At 46.4% G+C, this 27,231-nt stretch overlaps 1 protein-coding gene across 1 annotated transcript; it reads left to right on the top strand.

The window, feature by feature from the left end:
- Positions 1–1,192: 1,192 nt before the first annotated feature.
- ALG9 (ALG9 alpha-1,2-mannosyltransferase) lies at positions 1,193–27,231 on the top strand. Its single transcript, XM_065651993.1, has 15 exons — positions 1,193–1,353; positions 1,921–2,059; positions 2,259–2,393; positions 3,141–3,211; positions 4,127–4,215; positions 5,198–5,333; positions 5,695–5,782; positions 5,921–6,026; positions 11,126–11,248; positions 13,113–13,267; positions 15,458–15,587; positions 16,304–16,451; positions 16,756–16,885; positions 19,577–19,707; positions 26,979–27,231. The coding sequence occupies exons 1-15, from the start codon at positions 1,253–1,255 to the stop codon at positions 27,100–27,102; spliced, it is 1,806 nt and encodes a 601-aa protein (XP_065508065.1). The 5' UTR covers positions 1,193–1,252; the 3' UTR covers positions 27,103–27,231.

Below are 27,231 nucleotides of genomic sequence, written 5' to 3'. Positions count from 1 at the left end.
GGAGCCTTGGAAATGAAATAAAAACCTCCTAGTAGTAAGCGCAAGAGTCTGGTGGAGCCGAAGGAGGGTTGGTCAGAGACTGGCGCTTCTGGTCAGTTGCAAACAGACTATCGCATGTGCTGCCCATGCTGCATCGCAGCGGAGCCGTGGGAACCCGCTGCAGCCGTGGGAATCCTCTGCAGCCGTGGGAACCTCCTGCAGCCGTGGGGACCCCCTGCAGCCATGGGAACCCCCCGCAGCCATGGGGACCCCCTGCAGCCGTGGGAACCCCCTGCAGCCGTGGGGACCCCCTGCAGCCGTGGGGACCCCCCCGCAGCCATGGGAACCCCCTGCAGCCGTGGGGACCCCCTGCAGCCGTGGGAATCCCCTGCAGCCGTGGGGACCCCCTGCAGCCGTGGGGACCCCCTGCAGCCGTGGGAATCCCCTGCAGCCATGGGGACCCTCTGCAGCCGTGGGGACCCCCTGCAGCCATAGGAACCCCCTGCAGCCGTGGGGACCCCCTGCAGCCATAGGAACCCCCTGCAGCCGTGGGGACCCCCTGCAGCCGTGGGAACCCCCTGCAGCCGTGGGGACCCGCCGCACTGTGGCTGCGGGCCCGACGCCGGCGGGAGCCCCCGGAGCTCCGGCGCAGGCCGGCGCCGCCCAGACGGTCCCCGCTGCGGGGGCAACGAGGCGCGGGGGGCAGGGAGTAGGGGATAGGTGGGAGGACGGGCGGGGCGCTGCTGACGGGAGCTCCCTCCAGGGGCCGGCCCGGCGCCCCGCTGCCGTCTCCGTCCTGACCGCATCCTCCTGCCTTTGCAGCAGCCGCTGCTGGAGAAGAAAGAAGAGGCATCCACGGTGTGCGGAAGGAGCCGCGAGGCAAGAGCGAGCGAGAGGAGGAGCGGCAGCCGCTGGACCTCAGCCCCCGGATGACCATGTCCCTCCTCTGTGTCCCAACGGAGCTCCTCTCGCTGCCGTTTTCCCAGCGGTTCAGTGCTGGGGGTATCATATAAAACGTTTTGGGGTTTGTTTGTTTGTTTTGTTCCAGCCGTGCGTTCCCTGCCCGGCTACTTTCCTGCCCGACGCGGCCCGCGCAGAGAAGGAGGCGCGGCCGTGGGCGGTGCGGGGTGCGCGCCGCCCTCTATAAGAGCGCGGATGCAGCGGGCGCGCGGGCGCGCTCCCGTGCCCGCGCGCGGCATGGCGGCCGGCGGCTGCGGCACTGCGCTCGTTTCGTGCGGCGGCGGCGGCGGGCGCTCGGCTTCCCGTACCCGGCATGGCCGCCAAGGGGGCCCGGCAGCGGCCGCGGGCGGGAGGCGGCGGGGAGCCGTCCCGGGCTCGCTCGGAAGCCGCGGGCGCGGAGGAGGCCCGCCCGGAGTAGGTGTCGGGGCGGGCGGCGGCGCCGCGCTGCAGCGGCCGTCTCGCGGGGGCGGGTTCTGCAGCCGTCGGGCGGGCGGGACCGCGACGCTCCTTTCGGGGTTCGGAAGCCGCGGCGCTGGCGGGGCGGTGTTAGTTGCGAGCGCCCGCCCAGGCGTTTCCTCGCTGCTGGGGTTGCACGTTTTAAATGTACACGCAGCCCCCAGCGAGCCCCCGCGGCGGGGGCCGTGGTGGGTGCCCGGCCGGGTGGGCTTGTGTTGTGGGAATGGGTGTCCCTTCGGTGCGCTCTGTTGTCGGGGAGAGGAAGGTTTGGAGGTTCTGGGGAGTTGTGGTGCAGCGGTGGGTTGAGCACTCGGGGCCATTGCTCCGGTATGGTGGGGGGGGGATGATGGTGCTTCCTTGGGAAAATAGCGTCCCCCAAAGAAAGCTGTGAATGAAAGGGTCCTCTGTAGTTAGTACTTAAACAACAGAGATGCAAATACGCTTGTCAGTTCTTTGCCTAGTGTCACGTTGTGAGCCTTGATCTTGCTACTGAGCCTTCTTGCTGTATGTTTGTATTTTTTCTAGATCATCTGGGAGCAAACCAGGGCAAGTTTGGGCCCCTGAAGGATCAACGGCTTTCAAGTGTCTCATCTCAGCCAGGTTCTGTGCAGCTCTCTTAAGCAACATCTCTGATTGTGATGAGACCTTTAACTACTGGGAACCAGTAAGTGACTTCCTCTTCTTGGAGGTACTTGGGAATTTGTAGTTCGCGTGTGCAAACGCAGATTTATCTGGAGTTTCATGCTAATCTCTGTGTTTCAAAGTGAAATTTTCTTACTCAAGGATCCGGAGATGGGAAATGCAAGACCGTATACTCTGTGTGGTGCACATTTATGTATTTATTTATTTAATCTCCATTGTAGACACACTATCTCGTTTATGGAAACGGGTTTCAGACATGGGAATACTCTCCAGCCTATGCCATCCGCTCCTATGCTTACCTGTGGCTTCATGCCTTACCAGCTTTGTTCCACGCTAGAGTTCTACAGACTAACAAGGTAAATCAGATGTGTGAAAGCTTCTTTTGTGGTAAATAAACATGCCTTTAGTTTGTGTTAAACAGCTGCTTTGTTTGTTGTCAGAGGTAAGAAAGTGTTTACAAAACACTACCAACACTAACCTCCCTGCAAGGATTTTGTGAGCTGACTCAGTGGGATGCAAGGAGAAGTGATTGGGAAGTTGCAGGGAAATGCTGTCTGGCGCTGGTTTGATTGAGAAGTTGTCCCAGAGGGACTGGTAGCTGCTGGGGACAGTTACCTGGCAGCTATGGGCTCTTGCTCAGAGAGTTTCACCCTGATGCTTTAGAAGCCTGTATTGTTTTCTGTGCCAGCTATTTGTGACTGTTTTGATTTTTTTTTAATAAACTATAAAAAATTAATATTTTGCAAGGGATATCGCAGCTGAACTCACAGAAATGTAAAAGAAAAAACACTAAATGTGTATTCTGCTTGGGTATCCATTTCCATACTTTTTGTTTTCTGTTGTGCAAAAACATGTAAGGGGGTAGTTGTAAGTTCAGTGGACTATGTTCACTGTCTGTGTTGTAATGGACTTTGGTGTTAGAGGGCTAAGCCTTGAGCTGCCAGGATCTTCAGCATCTCTTGGTGCGGGGTCTGGGCATACAAGAGTAGGCTCATTCACCACTGCCAAAACTTGCTCCGTCCTGTTCAGAACTTCTGTTCTTGGGACCAACTTGTTAGTAATAGGTGCATGAACAGTGTTCGGATGGTAATTATGTCTCCTAGGTTCTTATCTTCTATTTCCTCCGATGCTTCCTGGCCTTCCTGAGCTGCATTTGTGAACTCTACTTCTACAAGTGAGTATTAGAAGCTGTCTACGGTGAATTTTTTTTGAGCAACAAGAGTAACATTCAGTTATTGCCACAAGGCAATACATTTTGAAGCTCATGGGCAGATGTGTCTGGCAAACTTGGTTGCTTCACAGTGAACCTTGAAATTATGTGTTCCCATGATAACTTAATGAAATATTGGTCATAGTTCCACTGTTAGGACAAAATTGTATCCTCAGATCTGCTGCCCACATCTCCACTCCAGCATTTTGTTGACTACACTCCGTTTCTCACCGATAGCTGCAAGCAGGGTGGGAGCATTGTACACCGAGCACTTCTGGAGGAGAGACTGCTGCTGTGTTTGCTTGTCATAGTGAATTTTAGTGGAATACATCGATTGCTGCTGTCTGTAATGTATCTGCCAATAGTGTTTACATCCACTAAAAGCAGTAGCCTGAACACACAGTTATCTTGTCTAAGCTGGATTTTTATTTTTACCTGCTGCTGCTTCATTTGTGGCTTTCAAACTATTACCTTGCGTGACTGTCCTGCTGCCAGTAGTCTGATTTTTAAGAATGTGATCTGTGGCTTTTTGCATGATGGGGTTTTGTGAGGGCTAAAAACCTTATGTAGATTGATATTACTGCAGCAGTGCAGACTCCCCAAGTTCCTGATATTTGCAGGAGCACAACTGACACTTGTAGAAGCCAAGTCTCCTCTAGAGTTTGGCACTAGTGTAACTCAGGAGATCTGAAATCCCAGGTCAGAGGCAGTCGTACTACTCCTCAGGTTGCTTTCAGCAGATGAGTAATGAAAATCACCCACCTTAAAGCTCCCGGGATGCTCTGTGGATTGTTTGTGGTTCTGCATGCGTTGGGTACTGTTGTTCTTTTATGTACTGAGGATATTTTTGCGTTCTCTAATTCTCTCTTGCTTCCTTAGGGCTGTGTGCAAGAAGTTTGGGCTACACGTGAGCCGGCTGATGTTGGCCTTCTTAGTGCTCAGCACTGGGATGTTTTGCTCATCTGCTGGTAAGTTTGCTTAAAAATGACACTGGCCATTACTTTGTCCATAGAAACCAAAGACAGGTCCAGAGAGAAGAAAATCCGCGGCACTATAATGTCCCTCTAGCAATTGTTTGTTGTATTCTGTTGCAGATATTTCTCATGGCAGGTGTGGTGACAGAATAAGTGTTGATTCAAACGATGTTCCCCACATCACCGTCTTGTATCTTTGCATTTCCAGGGTATGATTGTTTCTATTGCTGTCTCTGGTCTCTCTGCAGTGGGCCGTGCCATTTAAACAGGGTCTTGGCCTACCTCCCTTGAACATACTTTAATCTGAGGAAGGAGGGTCATATTTTGGCATCGTCATTTGCCTTTGTGTCCTGTCCACTCTGTCTGGTCGTACCCATTTGCCTGACCAACTTATAAAACACCTGCTGTAGGTACTGAGTAAAGTGTAAAGAGAGACTTTGAACAAAGGTTTTCTGTATTGTGTGCATACAGAAACTTAAAGGGAAATACCACAACTTATGAATGCTGACTCTTCCTATTTTATTTTTTTTGTTTATGATGAATGGAGAAAAGACTTTCCCTTTGTTTTTGCAGTTTCATAGGTCTTCTCATTCTTCACTTAATTCCCACCAGTCTCTGCCCAGTTGTTTCAAAGACTGTATCCAGTGAGCTCACACTTTCTGCTGCCACTTGAGCAGGTTCGTTTCATTTTTTTCAACCTAGCAGAATATAGAAGGTGCAGCAAGTGGTGACCTTCGATGCTGGCAGCTGGTTACCACTGAGTGCCACCGAGGAAAGACGCCTTCATACTTAAAGGAAGTATTTCTGGTCTTGGCAGGACAAGAAAAAGAGGTTTTTTTGCTTTCACTGAAATGAGTGTCCAGTGTAGCATCCCAGCTCCAATGGCATAAAAGAGAAATGATTAGCCTTATTCTTGGCCTTATGCAGTTCTGCTGTGGGAAAACTGTGCTAACCCCTCTTTCTCCTTGTGTTGCAGCTTTCCTCCCGAGCAGTTTCTGCATGTACACCACAGTGATTGCCATGACTGGCTGGTATATGGACAAGACATCTGTAGCAGTGCTGGGGGTGGCTGCTGGAGCTCTTCTGGGCTGGCCCTTCAGCGCAGCTCTTGGGTAAGGAGGGGAGGGCTCAGGAGTTCTGCACTTTGTCAACTGTTTCTTGCCAGGTCGGGGAGAATGTAGGGGCTGGAGGAAGAAGCTAACAGGGACCGAGCGGCCAGCCTAGTCCAGGATTGTTGCTACAGGCTTCCATAGCCTGATTTCTTTGCCTTTGAACAACTTGGATTAGGAAATCTTCCCAATCTTAATATGCTGAGAGTAAGACCTGGGTTGGATGACTGGAATATGGAGTAGAAGCAGAGCCCTGTGATGTGGTAATTGTCTTCCAGCTACCGTCCTGCTTGCTTTGAAGAGGCAGAAGAACCTGCAGTGGAGAAATACAAAGTCTCTGGTTGATCCCTGGTCTCTCTTTCAGGCTTCCTATTGCATTTGACCTGTTGATACTAAAGCGGAGGTGGAAAAGTTTCCTAAACTGGTGTATGGTGTCACTGATCCTGTTTTTGGTAAGTGCTGGTAACAAGGCAAAGAGAGAATGGATTGGGCTTGCAATAAAATAGGGTGGGTTCCATTAACAAAATCACTTGGAGCTTTTGGGCAGGCAAAATCTTCTGGCACTTCAAATAATAGATACTTTCTTCCAGGTGCCCTTGGTAGTTGTGGACAGCTATTACTATGGGAAGCTGGTAGTTGCACCACTCAACATTGTTTTATACAATGTGTTCACCTCTCATGGACCTGATCTCTATGGTGAGTTTAAGATAACAAGACAGGAAGAGAGTTGATGGTTTTCTTGCTACTGTTTTGCAGCTGTGACCCATCAGGTCATGATTGACAATTAGCTTTCTGATGTGCTCAAAAGCAAAAGTAGCCTGCAAGCTCTGAAGAGCTGCAGTTCCAGCTTTTTGCCACAGAATGTCTGTCTCGAGCTGGAAATGGGCAGGCCGTTGTTGGATTTCTCCATGTTGTGAGTTAAGCAGCTTTTGTTCACTCTCACATTCTGTAAACTGTTGGGAGGTGTCTCAGTGTCACTGCAGAGAACTGTTAGTGGCAAACGTGTTTGGATGCTGCGTGAGTGCAGTGGACACAAGTGGTATGTGTTTGTCAGCTTCACATGAGTTCTTGGTGGCTGTTCCTCACAGTCAGCGTGCACAGCTTTGGGAAGGTGGGTGGCAGTGCAGAATCCATAGTTCTTTCAGTTCACATGGGGTCTGCGGACTTCTCGAGTCCATGCTGTGCCTTGGGAATCTTGCTTATTGGCAGTGTATGGCCTGGGCTTTGCTGGCAAGCAGAATCCAAGATGACTGTAAAGGCGTCTAATCTGCAGGCAAATCACCTCCCTGTGAGGGGTTCTCTGGTACTGGCCATTTAGGATACTCTGTGACCCACGTCTCGGGTCCGAACCTTGATGGCAGTGCTGTGTTGTTTCTTTGGGAGCCGCTACTGCACTGAGTTGTTCATATCGTTACTTCTAGAGCTGAAAAGTGTTACAGGGAACTAACAACTAAAGGGTTAACCACGTAGCAAGGGCCTAGAGTTTTGTGTATTATGTTAAGAAACAGAGCCTCGTTGAATGCAAAGATAAGAAGTTTTACAGAACCCAGATGTAACCTGGAGGAGACGAGACAACGAAGATTTACAGCAGAAAGGAGGGCATCAATCCGGCGCAAGATTAAAGGAATTATCCTTCACGCGCCCGATGTCAAATAAAATATACCTGCTTTATAACCTTGCGAGTTGTAAAGTTTTTTATGACTTTATAGGTTGTAAAGTTGTTTCTGCATGTCAAAAGTAGTATATTTCTAGTAGGGCTTCAGAGGGGCTAGCAGACACTTCAGGGAGCTTAGGGTGCCGGTTCCCTACATCACCTCTGTCATCTGTTGAAGCCGTATTGCGATATTCTAGGAGGGATTCAGCAGCGGTTAGCAGCAGGGCTTTCTCTGGCAGGGCACTGCCGGCCGTGTTCATTGGTGCATTTGGAGGGCTATTTTGGTTGGTGCGGAGTGGTGATGCCTTACTTGTGCTGTGGCACAGCAGGGCAACAGCTGCTTTGCCGTGGTTCTTCATCTCTGCAGGAAGGCTCTGAAGTCAGTTGTTCTGAATTTTTTGTAAGGAAGCTCCAAGCTCTGTCTCTGATAGGTTTTGGCATGGGCTTGTTCCTGACCTTTTCCACACTGGTGTGCGAGTTATTTCCAGAAGCCTTCAGGGACCAGGCTATTCTGAAGTGTTTTATTCATAGCGACATTCGTATAACATCCCCAGGCTAGAAGAGCCTGCTTGAAATTGCTCTTTAATGCAATGTGGCTAGAACAACACTGTGTGTTTAGAGAGCTTCAAAACACTTGGGAAAAATAACACTACCGGGGGAGATGAAAGGCTGGCCAATCCCTTTTGGCTTTGGAGCTGGGATTTCCCAACTTTCGCATGATGGGAGCAGGAACTGCTGGAGGTTGCAGTCATCAACCCATATTATCTTCAGTGTAAGCGCCACAGTATTTTTCCTTCTGCGTGCAAACTAGAGTTCTGGAGACAAGGCTCAATTTCTTTTTTTGTGCGTGTTTAGCAATACATTCTTTCTGGATAAATACAGTCTGTGCCGTGAATATTTCCCCGGGGTGATTAGGTTTCTACAGTCAAGGGAAAGTAACTTGTGTATCCATAAGCCTGATTCCGAGCCTTTGGGGTGGTTTTGTGTACGTATGTTCCAAGAATCCACAGCTGGTGACAGAAGTTTTGTCCCACTTCCTGCGATCAGAGCTCTGGCTGTGACTTGCGGTGCGATGGCGCTTTGGGAAGCTTTGTTCAGCTTGGGTGGAATGTGCCAGAGGTGTTTATGTGATTTCCTGGTTCTTACCTACAGTGAAAATAAATGCAGAAAGCAGACTGTTCTATTATACTAGCACTGAATCAAAGTTGCTTAGAACGAGGGCTGTGACTCATGACCAAATTATTGCGGCTTAGTTACCGCTTAACAGCTGAGCTACAGTTCCTGTCTGTGTGCAGGCTTTTAGCCTGTGATAAACACAGGGTGGGGCGCTTAAGCCTAGTTTATAACTCCTCTGCTTTGTCCTGAACTGCCTTCACCATTGCTGTGGCCGAGCTGTAGCACGATAGCTCGTTAAGTTCTATAAACTTATGTGTGAGTTTGATTACTAGAGCTGCTCCCGGAGCCTGTCACAGAGCACGAAGTTCAAACCGGTTTCTGGCTCAGTGTCTGGCAGTGCTTCCAGCTGGTTATCCCCATGGGGACATCGTGCCATGAGCTGACTGGGCCACAGTGTTCTTCCTACTGCTTTCATCAGCCCACATTTTGCTCAGCTCTGGCATGTGGGATACTTGCAGGAAGTTCAATTTTCCGTCGTGGTCTGAAGGCAGCGCTGTGAAAGCATGTTCCCATCAGTATTGTGCATGGGAAGTTCTTTAGTGTCCCTGCCTGCTTGAAAGATGTTTTCCTGGGCCAGGACTACTTGTATGCAAAGGGGTCGCTCTTGTTTTATATTGCAGTTCTTTCTCAGATCACCTTGAGTTGTCGTGGATAACAAGAATAAAAGCATTTTGCCATGGGAGGCATTGAGACTGAATGCCTCTGAATGAGAGGGTCGTCACAGTGACCAAGCCTATTGCTTTTTGCCTGGTGTCTGAATTATTTAACTTGCTGGTGTAATGCACTGTTCTGTGTGTGTGAGAGACTAGAGAGGACCGTAGTTAACTTTCTTTCTATAGCAGGCAGGGCAGGTAGAAAGGTGAGAGTGTGGTCCCTGGTAGTACCCTTTCAAGATCTGGGACTCGGCTGTGCAGCTGAGTTTTAGCCAGAAAACAATGGAGGGTAACAGTTTATTTCGGTTTAAGAAGCTTCCTATCTCATCCTGGCATCTTCTGTGATAAAGTGGCTGCTTATAGCAGTGAGAGTGGGGAAGCAGGCTACGGAACCCAGTTCCAGTCCTTTTTTTTTTTTAAATAAGGAGAGGACTTGATGTTCCACGGAAGTAGTTACTAGAGTGGCCTAAGCAGTGTTAACTCTGCTGTAAGTCTTTAGAAACCTGTACTGTTGCCTCGGAAGAGAATGTAGAGGTAGCAGGGCTGGGAAGAAAGCAAAGCCCCCCTTACTCACTGTTTTTTCCTAGATGTCCACGAGAAGACGTGGTGTGGTACTCCAGTCCGCCTCAGGTTTTCCATCCCAGACATATCCCAGTGAGCAGCCCTGATTTCTAGGAAGGGTGATACATGTTGGTTCTAAAGTAATCTCCTTTCTGCACGTGTTCAGGATCTGTCACAGTGAGTATTTAGAATCGCAGTCCTTAAACATGGAGAGTCACCAGCAGAGTCCAGAGAAGGAGGAAGGATCGTTGGCACTATTGCAGCGTTGCCACACAGATAACTCTGTCATGTCCATCACTTGACATTATCTTTCAATCTATCATATCCCACATTCAGCCTTTCACAGCCTGAGGATTGTGCTCATGCAAGACTTGGAAGAATTATGAGGCAAGTGGAGGGAGAGAAAAGGTGAATTTCACTCCCTTAAGTCTCCCTGCTCCCCAAAAATCTGTAATTGCTATGTACTTTCAGTGCTAATAGCTAAAGGTTTCCTAAATGAACATCAGTTGCTTGGACTCAGCCTTAGTAACTCCAGTGACATGTTTCTGACATTACTAGTGCAGCTTCTAATCATATTTAGCTGTAGGAGCTGTGAGGTTTTGGGTTTTCCTTGCTGCTTTTCAGTTGTCTGATTAATTTCAACATGGACCCTATTTAAGTGGCTGTGATTGCAGGGAATTGCTGTGGCATGTGACACATGTCACAACAGCGCAGTGATTAAAGCCCCTGTGTGTCATTTACTGGCTGATTGAGCTAATCACACAGAGTAGCAAATGTATGGAGAGAAACTGGCGTTGCTTATTGTTCTGGATTTAAGCATCCTGAATTAAGAGTCCAAATAATGACAGCTGGACTGGTATTTCTTACCATTTATGTCCTTTGAAGCTTGCAACCAATACCCAACTGTGTCATGTTAGGAAGCAGAGTTGGCTTGCTCCTGTTTTAAGCTACACTGTAAGAACGAGTTGAAGTAGGGACATTTCCAATACTGTTGACTCTAAGGGCGTACCAAAACTAGTGTCTGGATGTAGTTTAGTAGGAGAATCGTTGGTGTGAAGTGTGAGTGTGAGCTTTTTTTTTCTTGTTCCTTTTTAGTACACTTTCTGCCAACATGGAGTATACATCATCCCTCCATAATTACAACGAGCTCTTATTATGTGCTTTGTGTTATTCCTCTGTTACTTACCTGCAATTAGAAAGAATGAATTTGGAGTCAACTTTCTTAGTTTTACAAGTTTCCACCTCTATTTTCTCGCTGCGTAGGCTTTCTTAACGCAAGGGTGAGTTCCGCATGACAGAGCTCTGCTGGGCAAGGCTGACCGTTAGTGGCATGTCATTCATGAACAGCAGATACGATATTGACTGTGACCCAGTGGAAAAAAGGAGAAAAATAATTTCCGAAAAGGAAGACAATGGAGTTTCTTGGGCAGGCATGATTGTGAGATGCTCTGGTACCTTTGTGTGGCTATTGAGTAACTCATGCCACTGTTACGGTGGTTTTATGGGTGGGGGCAGAACCATGAGACTGCTTTGAGATGGCTCAGGCTCATTCCGTGGGGCTGCGTCTTCTGGCTGCAATATCTTCTGTCCACACCCTTTCCATTCTTTAGTTCCAATATGCTTGTAAGGGAGAGAATTGATTGCTGCTGATTATCTCAGTCTGTCAGGCAGAGAAGGAACGAAGCTGCTTTTACATCTGGATCTCATACATTCCTGTGTTTAAAAACTTGTCTTGTTTTCTCATCCTTTAGGTACGGAACCCTGGTCCTTCTATTTCATCAATGGCTTTCTGAATTTCAATGTGGCATTTATTTTGGCGCTGCTTGTGCTGCCCCTGACTTGTCTCATGGAGTGTCTGCTTCAGAAATTTCATGGTGAGTGCAAGACAGCTGGGAGAGCCAAGCACAGGCAGCCTGGATCTCAGCCTTGTTACCAAAGGGAGAGCCTGCCTGCCAAAGAGCAGCTTTCCTTTATTGGAAGTGAAACGAGGTTCAGGGAAAGTCTTTGATTTCTAGGAACTTATTCCATTAGTCAATTCAGTATTGGCCCAACAGTGGAGTTGCTGTGTAGAGAAGAAAAGAAGACAGTGAGATGCATCTACTGACATCCTGTCTGCAAAAGGGCAGAAACAGGTTTTTTCTCTTTAAGGATGATTCCTGTGTTCTCTGCCTCAAGAAGAACAGTGTGTTATCAAGGCTGAACTATCCATACCCAGAGTAAGCTTAACAAGTTGTGTGGCACACAGCCTCCAGCCAGACTTGCAAGTGCCTTAGAAACAGCCCTGTCAGAAATCCTAAGGGGGAAAGAAACTAGGTACCCATTGTCGTTTCCATCTTATCTGCAGCTGGAAATGCTAGCCTTTAGAGTGACTTGGAGAACCGTTTGCTGGCTCTTCTGTTGTTGCTTTTGTATACCGCTGCCAGAATGTTTTCTGCAGCAGCTTGAGAGGACAGAGTTATTTTTGATTATTTGGGACTGAACCTACAGACAGACATCCTCTGATCTCTGCTGCCCGTGTTGGGGTTTAGCCTGGGCTCTCCTGCGCGCTGTGGAAGGTGCTTTTCAAGTCTCAGGACTGAGCCCTGGCAGGACAGTCTTGCTACCCCATGCTTTGGGAGGAGTCCCCACAGGTGTGTGTGTGCTGACAGCAGAGACAGAAGGAACCAGAATATTCCCTACCTCACGTTGGGCTTCCTCTTGAATGATATCAGTGTAAACCTACGACATTCGGCAAGTGACTCTAGAGAGGAAAAAGGTATAGAGGAAGTGTGAATTCTTCTCTGCTGTTTTCCTAAGGAACACTTATTAATCAGCAGCAGCAGCCTCCAGATTCATCAGTCGAGTTAGTGCTTCGCTCGGATTTTTACTGAATACAAGAAACAATAACAACATAATCCTTGCTGAAAATGTGTGTTAATGGACATTTGCTTGTATCTGTTCCTTGGATATGACTGACATCCTGACACAAACCAGTAAAAGCTCAGTAGGAGATCCTGTAAGTGCAAGATTTCCTGCTGTTCACTTGGTGTTCTTGTACTTAACAGCAGGAGCAATTCTGCCAAGTGCTTTGTTCTTATTGTCTGTGAAATGCAGTTAGCCTAATTGCTTAACTCTGCTGTTGGGAGTAGCAAGGGAGCATAAGGGGACCGAAAATTGTCAGGCACTGTAGAACCCTCCTCAGTGTGACTAAAATTCAGGGTAATTGTTGTTATTTTTGAACCGGTTATTTCCTCTGTTAAGAAAAAGATGCCTGAGAGACCTCTCATGCTGTGTTTTTTGCAATGAAGCAATGAAGGTTGTGGAAACTTTAGTCGCTCAACAACCATTTGTAAGTGGGTGGGTTGAGAGGAGATCCTTTCTGATCTTTGTATGAGCAGCATAATACACAGCAGGAAATCTAGTCCTTCTGACTACCTGTTTAGACATGTCAGTTCTTGATGGGTTCTGTCTCTTGCTTGGCTTCAGTAATGCAGTCCCTTATTTTCTGCTTTTGGTCTTCTAACATCTGTTGGAATTCTCAGCATTGCAGTAATCTACAAAAATTCTCTGATCAAAATTCTGTTTGGGCGGTTACCTGGATTTTAACAACGCAGCTGTTCAGGACGTGGCGCGTTTGTGCTGAAGGCAATGGATTGAATCCGAAGAATGGCCTTTTTGAATGCGGTGTATGATTGAGCAAGAGGGAGAATAGGATAAATCCCTATTTCTTACATTACTACTTGGCTGTTTTTCTTTCAGTTCAGAATCTGGGCCGTCCCTACTGGCTGACACTAGCTCCTATGTACATTTGGATCATGATTTTCTTCAGTCAGCCTCACAAAGAAGAGAGGTTTCTCTTTCCCATCTATCCCCTCATCTGCCTCTGCGGTGCTGTGGCTCTGTCTGCTCTTCAGGTGAGTTTTAGTTGAATGCATTCTCTTTAGTGAGGTCAGAGCTTTAGGAAGCATAACTGCCAGCTTACTACTTTAACATTGCTTCCCTAAATTTGCAAACGTTTGTAGAATATCTCTGTCTGTGACATGGTCTACGGTGATCACACAGTTCAGGACTATACCATGCATAACTTTTGATCATAATCTTTTAATCTGTTAGCTGGCACAACTTTCGTTTTTGAACAGGTTTCATGGATAGCTGTTGAGACTCTGGAAGCAAAATGCACAGCTGTTTAATACTGAAGTGTGTGTTGCATATTTTACAAGTTAAACCATAATTTTCCTGTACAGGTTGATTGAGAGGATCTGGAAAACTACTAATCCTCTGTAATATGTGAGGTGAAAGCAAAAATATTTGGGATTTCCCTCCTGAGTGTCATACAGAATGAGCTCATCTATTAATCTTGGACTTCAGTGCAGACTGCTTAACAACCCAGAAAAAATCAAATTTAATGGCTTTATAAGGTGATCACATTAGGAGCTTGTCCAGGATTGTGTGAAGTCATAAATGATTGAGAATATTTCCTTGCCACTAATTATTTCATGATGACTTTGAGTTGTTCTCCCATCCCAAGTGGGAATTTCTGGTGAGGAGCAGTTGTAATGTTGTAGTGCCAATACAACACAACATCCAAGAGATGTCATGAGTTAATAACTTGCTTACAGCATTGTGCTTCCTTTGCCTGCTGTTAAGCAAGCTTTACGGGGCAGGAATGTCTGTGCAGGAAATGCGTTTTGTTGTGTCCTAGTCGGAGTCCTTCACTGATTTGAAAAAAAGTGGTTTTGTTCAGGCATCAGGAAATCACACTGGACACTCGGCTGTCTCAAAAATGGGATGTTTAGTAGATATCACTTGAAATGCTTCACAGAGTAAAGCACTAATATAGATTGATATGAATCTTCCCAAAGCTCAATTATTCATCTATGTTCTGTTAATGAGGCACAGGAATGCTGTCACTAGTCCCTGTTGGAGCCTGTTTGGCCTCGTTCTGCTAGGATTCCTGTGTCCTGCTATGCAGCACTGCTGGCTGTTCCTGTCTTGGGCTCCCCACCAGCATCGCCTGCACCCCTCGGGTCACTCTCAGTCCTCCCTGTCAGCTGCTGCTCTGACCGGTGATCTCCCATCACTGCTCATGCTTTGCAGTGCTAGGCTGGAGCATCCCAGATGAGTTTCAGCCCTTGCGTTCGTACGGGATCCAGCTCTGTAACGTCAGCGGTTTTATGGCTCTGACCGAGAATTATGTGCTGTCAGAACACTCATCGAAGGGCGATGGTTTAGGACCTGTGCCGAATATGACTTTAGGAAAATCTACAGTATATTTGTCCTGCGTATTTTAACACTTTGACACTTGTCCAGTATTCAGTGTCTAGCTGAGAATTTACAATTGATTGCCTGCTAGTAGTACAAGTCAGAGTCTACTCATCCAAACCACGTGGATCTGGCTGCTATGAGAAAAATGCAAGCAAAACACAGGGAACAGAAAGCAGATGAGGATAGGAAGTGAATAATCGCTCTTGCAGAAAGGCAGAGCAGATGGGAGGAACCAAGCCAGGGATTGGATGTAGCTCCTCCTGGGTGTTCCCAGAAGGACATAAATTAGAAAAACAAAGGGCTTTTTGAACAGTTTTAGAGTAGCTACTGTTCAAAGGTGCGTGCAGAACGTGCTGTGTGTTCTTTTACCCACTTCGAAGCTGCAGTTTGTGCAGACAAGGCAGACAAGCCCAGGTCATGCAGTAAATCTGGGTGATGGAAATTCTGTTCAAGAGGAAGCCAGCCCAGCATTGAAAATAGGTCTGTGTGCGGAGGGAAGTTCTACAGGAGTGTCTGAAAGGAACACTTGCTTCTGGTTCACCTGGAAACAACCAAGCTGGAGCCCTGGTAGAGAGCACTTTGCAGCCTGACTAGAGGCCTTCCTAGGGAAAAGAGCTGGAAATGTCTTTAAATACCCTAGATTATCAAGTAAGAAATGTGACCAAACCATGTGAGCTTCTGTGAGGTTTTTTTATGGGTCTGAATGGAAAAAAATGAAGATCAAAGAGCTGGTGGGAGGTACAGGCACTGCTGTAAGGTCCTTAAGAAAAACAGAATTTTGCTAAACGTATTACAGTTTGAGTCATTTTATATTGTCTTTTTTTTAAATCTTTCCTCAGAAATGTTACCACTTCATATTCCAGCGTTACCGCCTGGAACACTACACAGTTTCCTCCAACTGGCTGGCTCTGGGGACCGTCTTTCTCTTTGGCCTTTTGTCACTGTCACGTTCTGTTGCCTTATTCAGAGGTTGGTATTTGAGACTTGTTCTGTATTTCATAGGTATTGGTCTTTGCGAGTCTTGGGGCCTGCCAGAGCTGTGCTGCTTTGACCATAGCAGCACAGTAGAAATAAGGAACCTTGAAAGTTTGTTGCAGGGAAAGGAATAATTTCTAATGGTCACCATGATTATGTGTGTATATGCACATTGATACATGTATGCATGAATGTATGTATGCATGTATCACTAGAATTATATCAGTTAAAGATCTGCTGCCATTCGCCTTCAGCCAGTACAACTGTACTGATAAAAACCTGTACCCAGACCAGTATTAAAGCAGATACTTTAACTTTTAAACGTACGATCCCACTTGAAAAAGCATTTTCCCATGTAAAATTTGTAATTAGGTGCATATGTCCTTAATGGAGATGGATTAGATATTGTCCTTAAGTACTTTATGGAATCAGAGCCATGCAGCGAACCTTTCCACCTCATCAATATTGTTTTGCTTGATGGTAGCCACTGACAGGACAGGAGAATGAATACAGGTGGTAGGGTACAAGCCCTTCTAAAAGAAGGGGGAGCTTGGGAATCCAGCCACTTTTTAGCATAGACCAAATAATTAATTCAAGAAGTTATCAGTTAAAGTTATGTCCAACAATTTTTTTTTTTTAGTCTTTCAAAAATACTCATGTGAATATCACCTATTTCTTTAGCCTTACTTACAACTTTCTGCCTTCCACAGGCTACCATGGGCCCCTGGACCTGTACCCAGAATTTCACAGGATTGCTACTGACCCAAGTATTCACACTGTGCCGGAAGGGAGACCGGTTAACGTCTGCGTGGGAAAGGAATGGCACAGATTTCCAAGCAGCTTCCTCCTGCCTGATAAGTAAGTTTTCTAATGTAAAAGGTACAATTTAGTGATATTCATAAGGAGGGGCACTTCTCATATGAAGTATTTGGGAGTAACTTTCAAGACCTTGTATCCCTGACACCAGCATATCCAAAACAAAGGATTCCAAAGCTTGTTGTCAGCAGATCATGTTGCCCACAAGCTACAGAAAATTTGTAGTGTGACTGCTCCTCTAGCAGGGCTGTCTGTGCTCAGGAGTGAATTGTCCTTGGTTATCCATAGAAAACACTTACTAGCTTCTGCATTTTCCTGCTGGGCTTTCTGACGCTGTTCTCTGCAGTTGGCAGCTCCAGTTCATCCTGTCAGAATTCAGGGGCCAGTTACCAAAACCATTTGCCAAGGGACCACTGGCCACACGGATCATTCCCACTGACATGAACGACCAAAACAAGGAAGAGCCATCTCGATACGTAAGGGTTATATTCCTCTTTTCTTTTCCTTACCTTGCTGTATAATTCATATTGATATAACGCCTAGGATTGCATCTCCCCATTTTCTTTCCCGGGTACCATAAAAGTTACAGAACAAAAACAGGCTTTATGCAGCACTTGGAAATTTCCCCATTTATGTGAATGGTTTCTGTTTGCAATTCATCTGCCTATTTTTCATTTGAAGACATTATACAAAAAAAAGGCAGCAGAAGTAATAATTTCTAGTTATTGCAATTTGGGGTTTAGTATAATGTGTTACTGTGATCACAGGGAACTGAACTGAATGAGTAGTTTGAAATCCCCCACAGAAAATATTTGTCACTGAGCAGGGATTGAAATTTTCCTTTGTACTTTCCTTTCTTTTAAAATATAAATGTATTTATCATATTTGCAATTGAGGAGGAGGCACTTAATTTGGAACTTGACTGAAGCAATTGCCTCAGTGATTTCAATGGGAATCTGTTAAGATCGTGTATACCGGTATTATTAATTTGTTACTTTTCCTGGTTGTAGCGCGTTAACTAAACAAAAACAGTTGCACACATACGAATAATTTAAAAATATTGTCAATGAACTTCTTTAAAATTTTTTAACAGGTTAAATCTTAGCAGTCTAAATATTCTTTGCAGTGCACTAGATATTTAGTCATCCTTTTTTTGTCCTAAGGGTTGAATGAGAGGAACTGCCAAGAAATGCATAGTCCTTTCCTACAACAGGCACATGCTTGTTTATGTGGCTCATGCCTTTGGTGTGTTAGACGTTGTACAAGCACTTGTGACCCGCTCACAGCAGCGGATGGAAGGCAGTGCTGTAACAGGGGAGCAAATGGTGCGGGTGAAAACAAGGATCAATCTTCTGGCTTCAAGCTCTCTTATTTTGAGTCTCATTATGTAGTTACTGGAAACGGGAAGGAGGCGTGTTTCCCACCTGAGAGAAGCTGTCTGCTGCAGTGCATTTAATTTATGAAATCTTCAACTGTGGTGTATTTTTAGCACAGACAGCTGGCTGGTGCGCAGCCTGTGACTAATAGAGCAAAACACTTTTTCATGTGTTTTTTCTTAATGTCACCCTATAATTTTGCTATTTATTATGCAGGCAAAAGGACCCAGGGCATTAGAAATTAGCTACTAAATGTGACTTTTAAATGGAGCTTTAGAACTTCTGACCTGATAAGAACACCAGGAGAACAAGATCTCTTTGAAAAAGTTCTGTATACCACCCAAGTCTTGTGTAAATCCCCAAGTAAATGCATAGGTGCTAACAAAACCTAGTATCAGCAAAATACCCAAGTACAGAGGGAGTAACTGGTAGAACTTGCTTTGCTCCCGTGGCTGAAAATCATTATGCCAGCAAAGGCTCAGCCTTGCTGCTGTACATCACATCCACGAGGGGCTCATTTTTCTGGTGTATTTTAATGATATAGCCACCCTGGTACAACGTAAACATGGCCATAGCTTAGGATTATTTCACTTTTCAAAATGTGACTTAGGTTACTTAAACACAATTAGGTCTTCAACAGGAGGACATCTGCCTTTGTTTGTAACCCATCCTCTCCTCTCCATCTCTTATGCTCAATGCAGAGATTTCTGCACAATATAGCCTCTTTTTGGGCTACCTTGCGTGAAACTTATCTCACATCTGATGGTGGTTATTAAAAGGAAACTTGTCCTGGTAGGAGCTCAGGTCTTTGTAGCTGACAGTTTACATTTATCTTGGCAGAGTTTTTATTCCTCAGCAGCTCAAGTGCACATCTGTAGGGGCACCTGTGAGGGGTGGGGAGAAGAGGGCAGGAGGTGGGGGCTGTTGGCCAGAAAGGACACACGATATTCATATAAATTAATAGTACAGCCTCTTAATATCCAAGAGCACACACTCCAGCAGGAAGGAGAAGGTGGCATGAAAGCTTATCTGGGTGTTCCTGCTCCGGCAGGCGGATTGGACTGGATGAGCTTTTGAGGCCCCTTCCAACCCCTGACGTTCTGTGAGTCTCTTGAGGACATTGCCTGCAGCTCATTTAACTGGGTCACACACAATTCATTTCTGTGATGCTGCTTCCTTGAATGCATTTTCATAATTTGGCAGAATTCGACATTTTGATCAGGGCAGAGAAGTTACTTGCGTCGTAGGCAGCTGATCAAGGCATGACTATGCTGATACCAAGTACACATGGTTTGAGAGGTGCAATGCGATGTCCGTCTACTGCAAGTGAGGCAGTGAGCATCATCAGGGCTACAGGACAAGGTTATTCATGCACGAAGCCTGCCATAATTTTTGCCAGACAACAAGCTTACTCTTTCAAAACTGCTTAGTAGCAAGTGATAAGACTAGAGGAAATGGTCTGAAATTGCACCAGGGGAGGTTTAGATTGGATTTTAGGAAAAATTTCTTCATGGAAAGGGTTGTCAAGCATTGCAACAGGCGGCCAAGGGAAGTGGTGGAGTCACTGGAAGTATTTAACAGATGTGCATATTAAGTTCTTAGGGTTGTGGCTTAGTGCCACGGTTAGGCTAACGGTGGGACTCAATGATCTTGAGGGTCTCTTCCACCCAAAGTGATTCTGTGATTCTATGAGATGTAACCCCTTTCTCATCGATAAGTAACCGCCCGTATAAATGAACATCTATAACCAGAAGCCTACAGGAAATAAACCACAAGATTGTCTTTCTGCAGATTGACATTTCCAAATGCCACTATCTGGTGGACTTGGATACAGCAGCTGAAACCCCAAGGGAGCCAAGGTATTCCTCCAACAAAGAAGAGTGGGTCACCATTGCCTACAAGCCATTCCTAGATGCTTCCAGGTATGCTTTACGCACTTGAGAGGGAGGGAGAAAGGCTGTCAGGTCTGTGAACTAATTCTGTTCAGTTATTATATAAACACTGGCAAATGCCAGCTTGAAATCCAGTTTCCAGTGAAGGCAGCTTACCGGCTACGGTGGAATCTTTGTCAAACTTGTACTTGCAATACTTATGACCTAGGTTGCTTTAGGGGGTGAAGCTAGCTGAGAAGGGTGGTGAGGATTATTTCTGAAAAGCATCCCCCATGTGCACTTCTTGCTGAAAAAATGCTTTTTGTTTGGCTTTCTAAAGAAACCAGGTGTATGTCATCTCCTCCCAACAGACTCTTGAATCTGTTGTCTTGTTTCAGCCAAGTTCAAGACACACGTTAATCAGTCTCAAAGAGCATGAGCTCTGCCAAATCTTAAGACAGCTGGCAGACAGGAGGCAGTCTCACTGAGTGAGAAGTCAGCAAGGTCACACCTTTATCAGGCATCAGAGACTTCATGGAAGAGACCCCTGTTAAGATCCATTCTTCATTAATTCTGCTGCTCACTGGGCGACTTGCTTGTGTGTCTGAACAGGAATTTCTGTGAGAAGCAGATTTCAATTACTCTCTTCCAGGCTAATGGGGTGGGATCAGGGTTGTCAAACTGGGAATGTTGTTAATATATTCCTGCTCTAAGGGGATGGTTATTCGGTCACTTAAAGCTCTGATCGTGTAGCTGTCGTAAGAGGACAGAGAAGCTGACTGGAAAAATTATCTGTAAAATACTAACAGAGTTCAGTGCCCTCCTGTTTTCTGTGTGAGAACCTTATTACTTCCTAGTAATAGGTCCCTCCAGGGAAGGGGGCTGGTAAAAGCAGCTGAATGGTGAGAACGAGTGATAATGTTAGAGCAACTCCCAGGAGTGCTCTAATGTTCCCAGCTTGCTGACACAAACACGTTTTCTTGGCAAGGTGTTTTGTGAACTGTGTTTTCCGAGGGACCTGCTGTTCCATTCAGGCAGGACTCTAGGAAGGAAGAATGAGATGGCCAGTGAGTGTTATTAGTGAGGCAGTAGAAGTATCTGCACAGGAGTTTTGCAAAGGACTTCTTGTGCAGAGCATAGACCCCTGACTTTGTATTTCTGCTTTGAAGACACATTAATGTATATTTAAAGCTGGTTTATCTTGCTATCCTCTGAACAGCCAAGCTTTAATTGTTTGGGCCTGATCTAAAATAATCTGAAATCAATCAGAGGCACTGAGTGAGGTCCAAATGAGCCTTTAAGATACCTTGGGTTAACCATGGGGATGTAATTTGTTCGGGGTGCTTTCAGTGGTAGTGGCTGTCTGCCGCAGAGATGCTCACCTGCCTAATGAAAGCAAAGGGAATTATTCTGGTATGGCTGTACATCTCTCAGACTTCTGCAGAATGTCGTGGCTTCTCCATGGCTGCTTTCCAGTTTTGCTTATTTTTCTTGTACGTAGCTGATATTTGGTAGAGAAGGAGTTGGCCTGTCTCATAGGGCTTTTTGGATTATTGCACTTTTAAGTCCTTGCCCGTAGCCTCTGAGCTTTTGAGAGCTCATGAGAGGCATGCCACCACTCTTTCTTCTAAACCCATGTCACATCACCTTGATCTGTGTGTGGTCCGGCTTGTGAAGGGAGAGTGCATGTGGCTTCTCCCACTTCTCCCACGGCCTGGCTTGTTGTAGCAAAGGTAGCATCTCGCCTTGGGGCAGCAGCTTGTGAGAAGCTGGGAGTCAAAGAGATCCTGCGACTTCAAACCATACTGACCCTGGTAATGAGACAAAAGGCAGAATACTGGGGGTGGGGAAAGGCGGGGAGCATACTCCCTGGCTAAATAATCACCAAGACCTTCGAACCTATCATCTAAAGGTGGTGGGGAGGGAAAAGGATCTTTCTGATTGCTGTGTCCTCCTTAACAAAAGATGCTGTTGCATCAGTGGGAGACGAGGACAGAAGAGGGTTTGCGGAGTGTGTCCCAGGAGGAGATCGGGCAGTCAGATCCTTAGCCCTGCTGGCATCGCGCGTCTTCTGCTTCTGTTCTTGTGCTGCGTGGAAATTCTCCATGCTGTTCCTTATCAATGCCTCGCAGCTGGAGCGGAGGGGAGGTGCGGTGCCTTTGCCGGTGGAGAAGGCCAGGTTGCCATAGCAGCAGGTCCGATTTCCATCCCTGCTGTTGGTACCTCCAGAGCTCCCCCGGTTTGGAGCGCCGGGCTCTGTCCTTCCAGCAGTCGGCAGGTGGGGCAGCTGGAGTGCGCGGTGCTGGCGAAGGACTAGAAAGGCACGTCCGCACCTGGGGGTATCCACGATGCTGAGGGATGAGTGAACTAGCGGTGTCTCCTCGTCTTGTCACCCTGCTTGTCTGACGGATGCTCCGTTCCCCCTGAAGAACAGCAGCAAGCCAGGAACCATTTGCCTGGCAGGGCAGATGCACAGCAGTGGGCACAGCTTCCCAAGACAGCTCGTGGTACAGTGAAGAGCAGAAAGAGCAAACCATGCAAGGTTCGATCTGCCCTGTTTTGAGCCAGCGTGTCGCTTGAAAGGTATCACATTTAAAATTGGATGCTACAGACGTGGTAAAGGCAACTTTTGCCAGCCTATCCACAACAGCATGAGTAAGAGAAATTTAAGAAAGGCTTTCTGGATTGCCTGCTTCACAGTGGTGTGTGGTGTGTTGGTTTTTTTTGTCACACACTTTAAATTTCTTTCTGTAATTTGGCCCTTGGAGAACAGGTAGGGTGGATGAGCAATAAGGGGCTCAGCTGGAACTTGGTGCTCCCATGACTTTGTCCAGGTCTTTTAAACTGTCCATGTGTTGCAGTTTTCCATTTGGACCAAAAGTTTGTTAGCTCCCCACTTATCTCCAGGAGTTTGGCAATGTTTGAAAGTGTGAGGAGCTTCAACTTCATAATTGCCGTGGCGGGTAAATACCTTTGCATTGTTTTGTTTCCGAGTATTGGAATTTTGCTGTAACATCCATATAAAGCTTTCCCATGGTGAATGTTCTTAATCAGTCTGAGCTATTTTCTCTGAATGCGTCATAGTATTTCTAAAATCAGACAGTGTTTGCTTTGTGTGTTTTTTCGAGTGTGATTGAGTTGTAACTTGCATAAAATAATAGGGCTCCAGCAATTCTCAAAAGGGGGAATGACACAAGTTCTGCAGTAGATTGGTAGCTGACATGAGCTAGATAGTGGCAATTGCAGGTCTGCCTAGCAGTCGAATGAGATGTGAAGTTCTGTCTCACCCTGCAGATCCAGGCATTGCCCTTGTGTTGAGGTTGGGAAACCTCATTTGCAAAGCAAGCGCTACTGGCGCATCTCTCTGTGGCTGGAGCAGTCTCCATTGCTGCTAGTTGGCCCGTCCTTTGCTTCTGTCCTTATCCCAGTCTGTAGAGTGCAAGCCTGCTGGAGCGGGCACTGCAGAGCCTCGGAGGGAGGACGCTGAGGTTTGCAGCTCTATCTAGCTGGAAGGTTCTCTGAGGGCATCAGTGATGCCCTGAGGCTTTTTCAGTGATGCAACAAGTACTTCTGCAGTCCAGAAACTTGTTAGCAGACCTGATAGTGGAAAAGGTATGTTAATCCCAGCAAAAGCATTTGTGGTTTTGTTTCAGTTTGAAACAACAAATCTAGGCAGTGCTGTCTCTCTTAGAGTTCAGAAACTGATCTTTTTAGGAGGGTTTAGCTGCAGGAGGGCAGCAATAACAGTTGTGACGGCATGTTAGCTGCTAGGAATTGGTAAGCTGAAAGGATCCCATAGCTAGTAGATCTGTGGGGAGAGTTCTGAGGGCCAGACACACAGGTTTGTGAGTACAGTCAGTGAAGATGCATCAAAACTCCTGTAATGATCCAGGCTGCTTGCGTTTCTGAGCATGTACCTTCCTCCCCTTCCTAGTTCAGCAGAATGATGCATCTCAAATCCAGCACATGCTTCCACACAATAATTTGGTAATGTCCCCTGCTACCTATGAAGTGTTAAAAATGTTATAAAAATACAGCCTTTTTTTATAAAAGGGAAGGAGGAACACAAGTGTTGCTTTGAACTGAGCTGTGAGGGAACCTGCTGGTGTAGGTTTTGGGTCTGCAGCTCAGTGGCTGCAGAGCACGGAGCATTTGAGGGAAAAGAAACAAACATCAAATGCCTCTGCACCCAACACCAAACTCCAGCTCTTTTTCTTTGAAAAGAAATGACCCCAGCAGTTCAATTCAGTCCCGCTGAACTGGAGGCTTCTGGGACTCACTGCAAGTCTCACATTGACGTCAGCAAGTGCAAATGTAAATCTCAGCTGGCTCTGATAAATGGTGCTGCTAATTGAATTAGAGTGTACTCCAAGCAACCAGCTAATTATGCTCCTCAGGAAGCTACTTTGTCCAGGTCCATTTAATTCTATATTGGCTGAGCACTCCAAATCTGTCACAGAAAAGGGGAAATATATTACAGCTCCCCGCTGAGGAGCACATATTTTCCAGCTCTATAGGCTGAGCTGTCTGCTTTCTCCCAATGCTTGAGTTTTCCAACCAAAAAAAAAAAAATTATTTGTGCAAAACTAATGATTCGGTCACCTTGTTCTAGGATATCATTACCCTGGTTTAATAAGAGGCTTTGTCTCATTCCATTAAATGGTGCTTTCCTCCACGTTACATGAAATGCAGAGCTGTGAGAGGCACCAGCACCGAGGGTAAATGCTGTCACCTCATTCTGTTGCTCCAGCAGTCAGACCCACCGTTACTGGGTGCCCAGTGCCTGGTGCAGAACTGGCCTGGGCAGGCTGGCAGTGCAAAGATGCATCCACGTCAAGGTGAGGATGTGAACTGGGTGCCGTCGTCTGACTGCTGCCAGCTCTGTGTGCGGACTGAGTGACCGAAAGCGTTGGCAGTGCTACCGACGGTATACCCAGGACCTCCGCCACCTTCCTCTCTGTCCCTGAGCTGAACCGCACAAGGCTAATTCAACAAATAACCCCAGCACGCTCCCTGAGCCCCGCGGAATTGTGCTGCTTTCTGTCCCTTTCTTACAATATAGCAGAAAGCTGGTACTCTACCTTATTTTTCATTTTTCTTGTTTTAAACGGCATCCCAAGCAGCTTGAACACTGTTTTTCCTTGTTTTTCTTTCCTTGCTCAAGGGAATTGAAGTGAAACCACACCATTTGCAGAGCAGCCATGGTAGCAATGGTACGTAGTCAGCTCAGACAAGATGCCAGAATAAGTTCAGCAGTGACATGATGTTCATTAGCCATGAGAGATGGAGGAGGAAAATCAAGTACTTGTTTTCAAAGAAGCCTTTGCTTCTAGTGACTGGAGGGAGGGTTGACCTCCAATATCTGGGTGCGAGGAAAGGACAGCTGCAAAAAATGTTCAGAATACACCAAAATTACCATCTTCTGCCTAGTTATTTGCTACTAAGAGATTCTGCTTTGAACGTGTTCCCAATTCCAGCACTTCAGGAATTCACAAAGAGCTGCATTTCCAGTGATTCTTTTATTTAGGAACTTTGCTGGGTGCTTTACAATTTGTAAAGGGCCTAAGTATTATCACTGAGTTTTTTTGTTCTTCGAAGTAAAGCAATCAGCATTTTTATATCCTAAAGCAAAAGCTGAGTGCTTGGCACACAAAGCAGGCTTACAAGATGCTGGATGTTGAAAGGAGGCAGAGTCTCACAGTTGGAAGTGGGACTTGCAGATCTTAGAAATTCAGACTTGCTCAGTCTCTCTGAGGGTAGACAATACTTTCTGCCTCAGTTTCCCCTCACCAGTGCGGGAAGAATACTGCTTTGTCTTTCTAAAGAGGGAGCATTCCAACTGAAAAGTGCCTTTTTTGTGCTTGTATGGCACTTCATGTAACAGGACCCTGCTGCTGGGTGGTGTTATGCCAATGCAAGTGGATCTCGCCAGTTTTTTCCTGGATGGTCTTTTACTCCAGGTTGCAGGAGATCGGGAGCTGCTTGTTTTCAGATGAGTTACGGTAAGGCTGTCTAAGAACCCTGGGAGCCTCCAGGGAGATGTAGCTCAGTGGCAATTCCTGCCATTGTTGTTTAGACTGCATTTTTGAAAGAGATCCAGTTCTGCCCTACAATAAGCAAACAAAACACAATTCATCTTTCTTCTGGAAAAGTGACGTGAACTGGATATCCAGAACCTTGGCTATGTTACCAGCAGAGCTGTGAGTTGCAGTGACCAGCAAGTACATCCTGGATCTGTGTGCCATCCGTGACCACTTGGTATGCTGCAACTCAAATTTGCGTGCCGCTGCTGCTTGTCCAGGCATTACGTGGATGGAGTTGGACTTAAGTCTGTCAAGGGTTGATAGTTTACCAACAAGTTGATTTTAAAGAGATAAGCTTCAACACTGAGGAAGCAAGGCTCTGCCTAAGCCCTCATTTTGGTAAGTTGCTCAAATTTCTGGAGCTTGTAGCAAGGTTCAGTGCTGCTGCTGAAGGACATTTAATTATTTGTCTGCTTTACATTTAAAGCTGAATTTTACTATTGGTTTGCTCAGTAAAAGTATACATGCATTCAAAGTGTCCTCAGCTAGCATAGCTCCAGCAATTAGCAACCAAACAAATAATATTAATTTGATGCAGCCATTAAACCCTCCATGCTTGAGTACTCCATTGGGCCAATTGTTGCAAAGTGCTGTGAAATGTCAGCTCCCAGCACTAGCAGGGCATGGAGCGAATGCTGGCAGTCTACAGCAAACTCCCTTGTAGGCTTTAGAGCAGTCCATCCCTCTTTAATTCAATACCCTCAACAGAAGATCAGCACAAGAGCAAAACTTCAAAATGCCAGTACCCATCAAAGCTTCTGTCTGCCCTTCAGGCATGCATGGAGGAATAGGTGGCCAGAAAGATTGAATAGAAAAAGAGGCGATGCCAGGAGCTAAATGCAGCCTCGCTATCTTTCACCTTCATAGGGTGTCCTGAGGAACAGGAGGCCTGTCTGATGCAAAAGGCTTGCGGAGCTATACTGTCTGCTTTTTGGACAGTGGTATCCAGAATCTAAGTTTCTTTCCATAGTTATAGCAACTTCCTGCCCTGTCTCCCCCTTAATCCCACTGGAATGCACAGTGGGCATGTCAAGGAACGGGGCAGGCTGCTGCTCTTCAACTGAGGATGCTGGCACAGACCAGCTTTGGTCTCGCCAACAAGGATGCCTGAACCATGAGCATTCCTCATGTCACTGACTCACCAGCCCAAATCTCTTGCAAAGCCTCACTTGTGTAGGTTTGAACATTGTGGCTAATGGGTGCTTGAAGGATGATTTGTTTTTTCCTTTCTGGTTTCAGGTCCTCAAAGCTGCTGCGTGCATTCTACGTCCCTCTCCTCTCAGAACAGTACACGTGGTATGCAAACTATACTATTCTGAAATCCCGGCGGTCGAAGCAAACCAGGAAAAAAATGGGAGGCTAGCAACACACCTGGGCAACAAAACCAAAAGCATCTGCTGCCACTCTTGGACAGCTGCCTAAGCCATCTTCTGTTCCCTTTTTGAAAGCTTGTGCTTGTAAGATTCACTAATAAAGATTTCCCATGAAGTGA

The sequence above is a fragment of the Caloenas nicobarica genome, chromosome 26, assembly GCF_036013445.1.
Source record: "Caloenas nicobarica isolate bCalNic1 chromosome 26, bCalNic1.hap1, whole genome shotgun sequence".
Classification (NCBI taxonomy): Eukaryota; Metazoa; Chordata; class Aves; order Columbiformes; family Columbidae; genus Caloenas; species Caloenas nicobarica.
The sequence above is the reverse complement of the archived record's forward strand: the minus strand, read 5'-3'. Positions and strand labels throughout refer to the sequence as shown.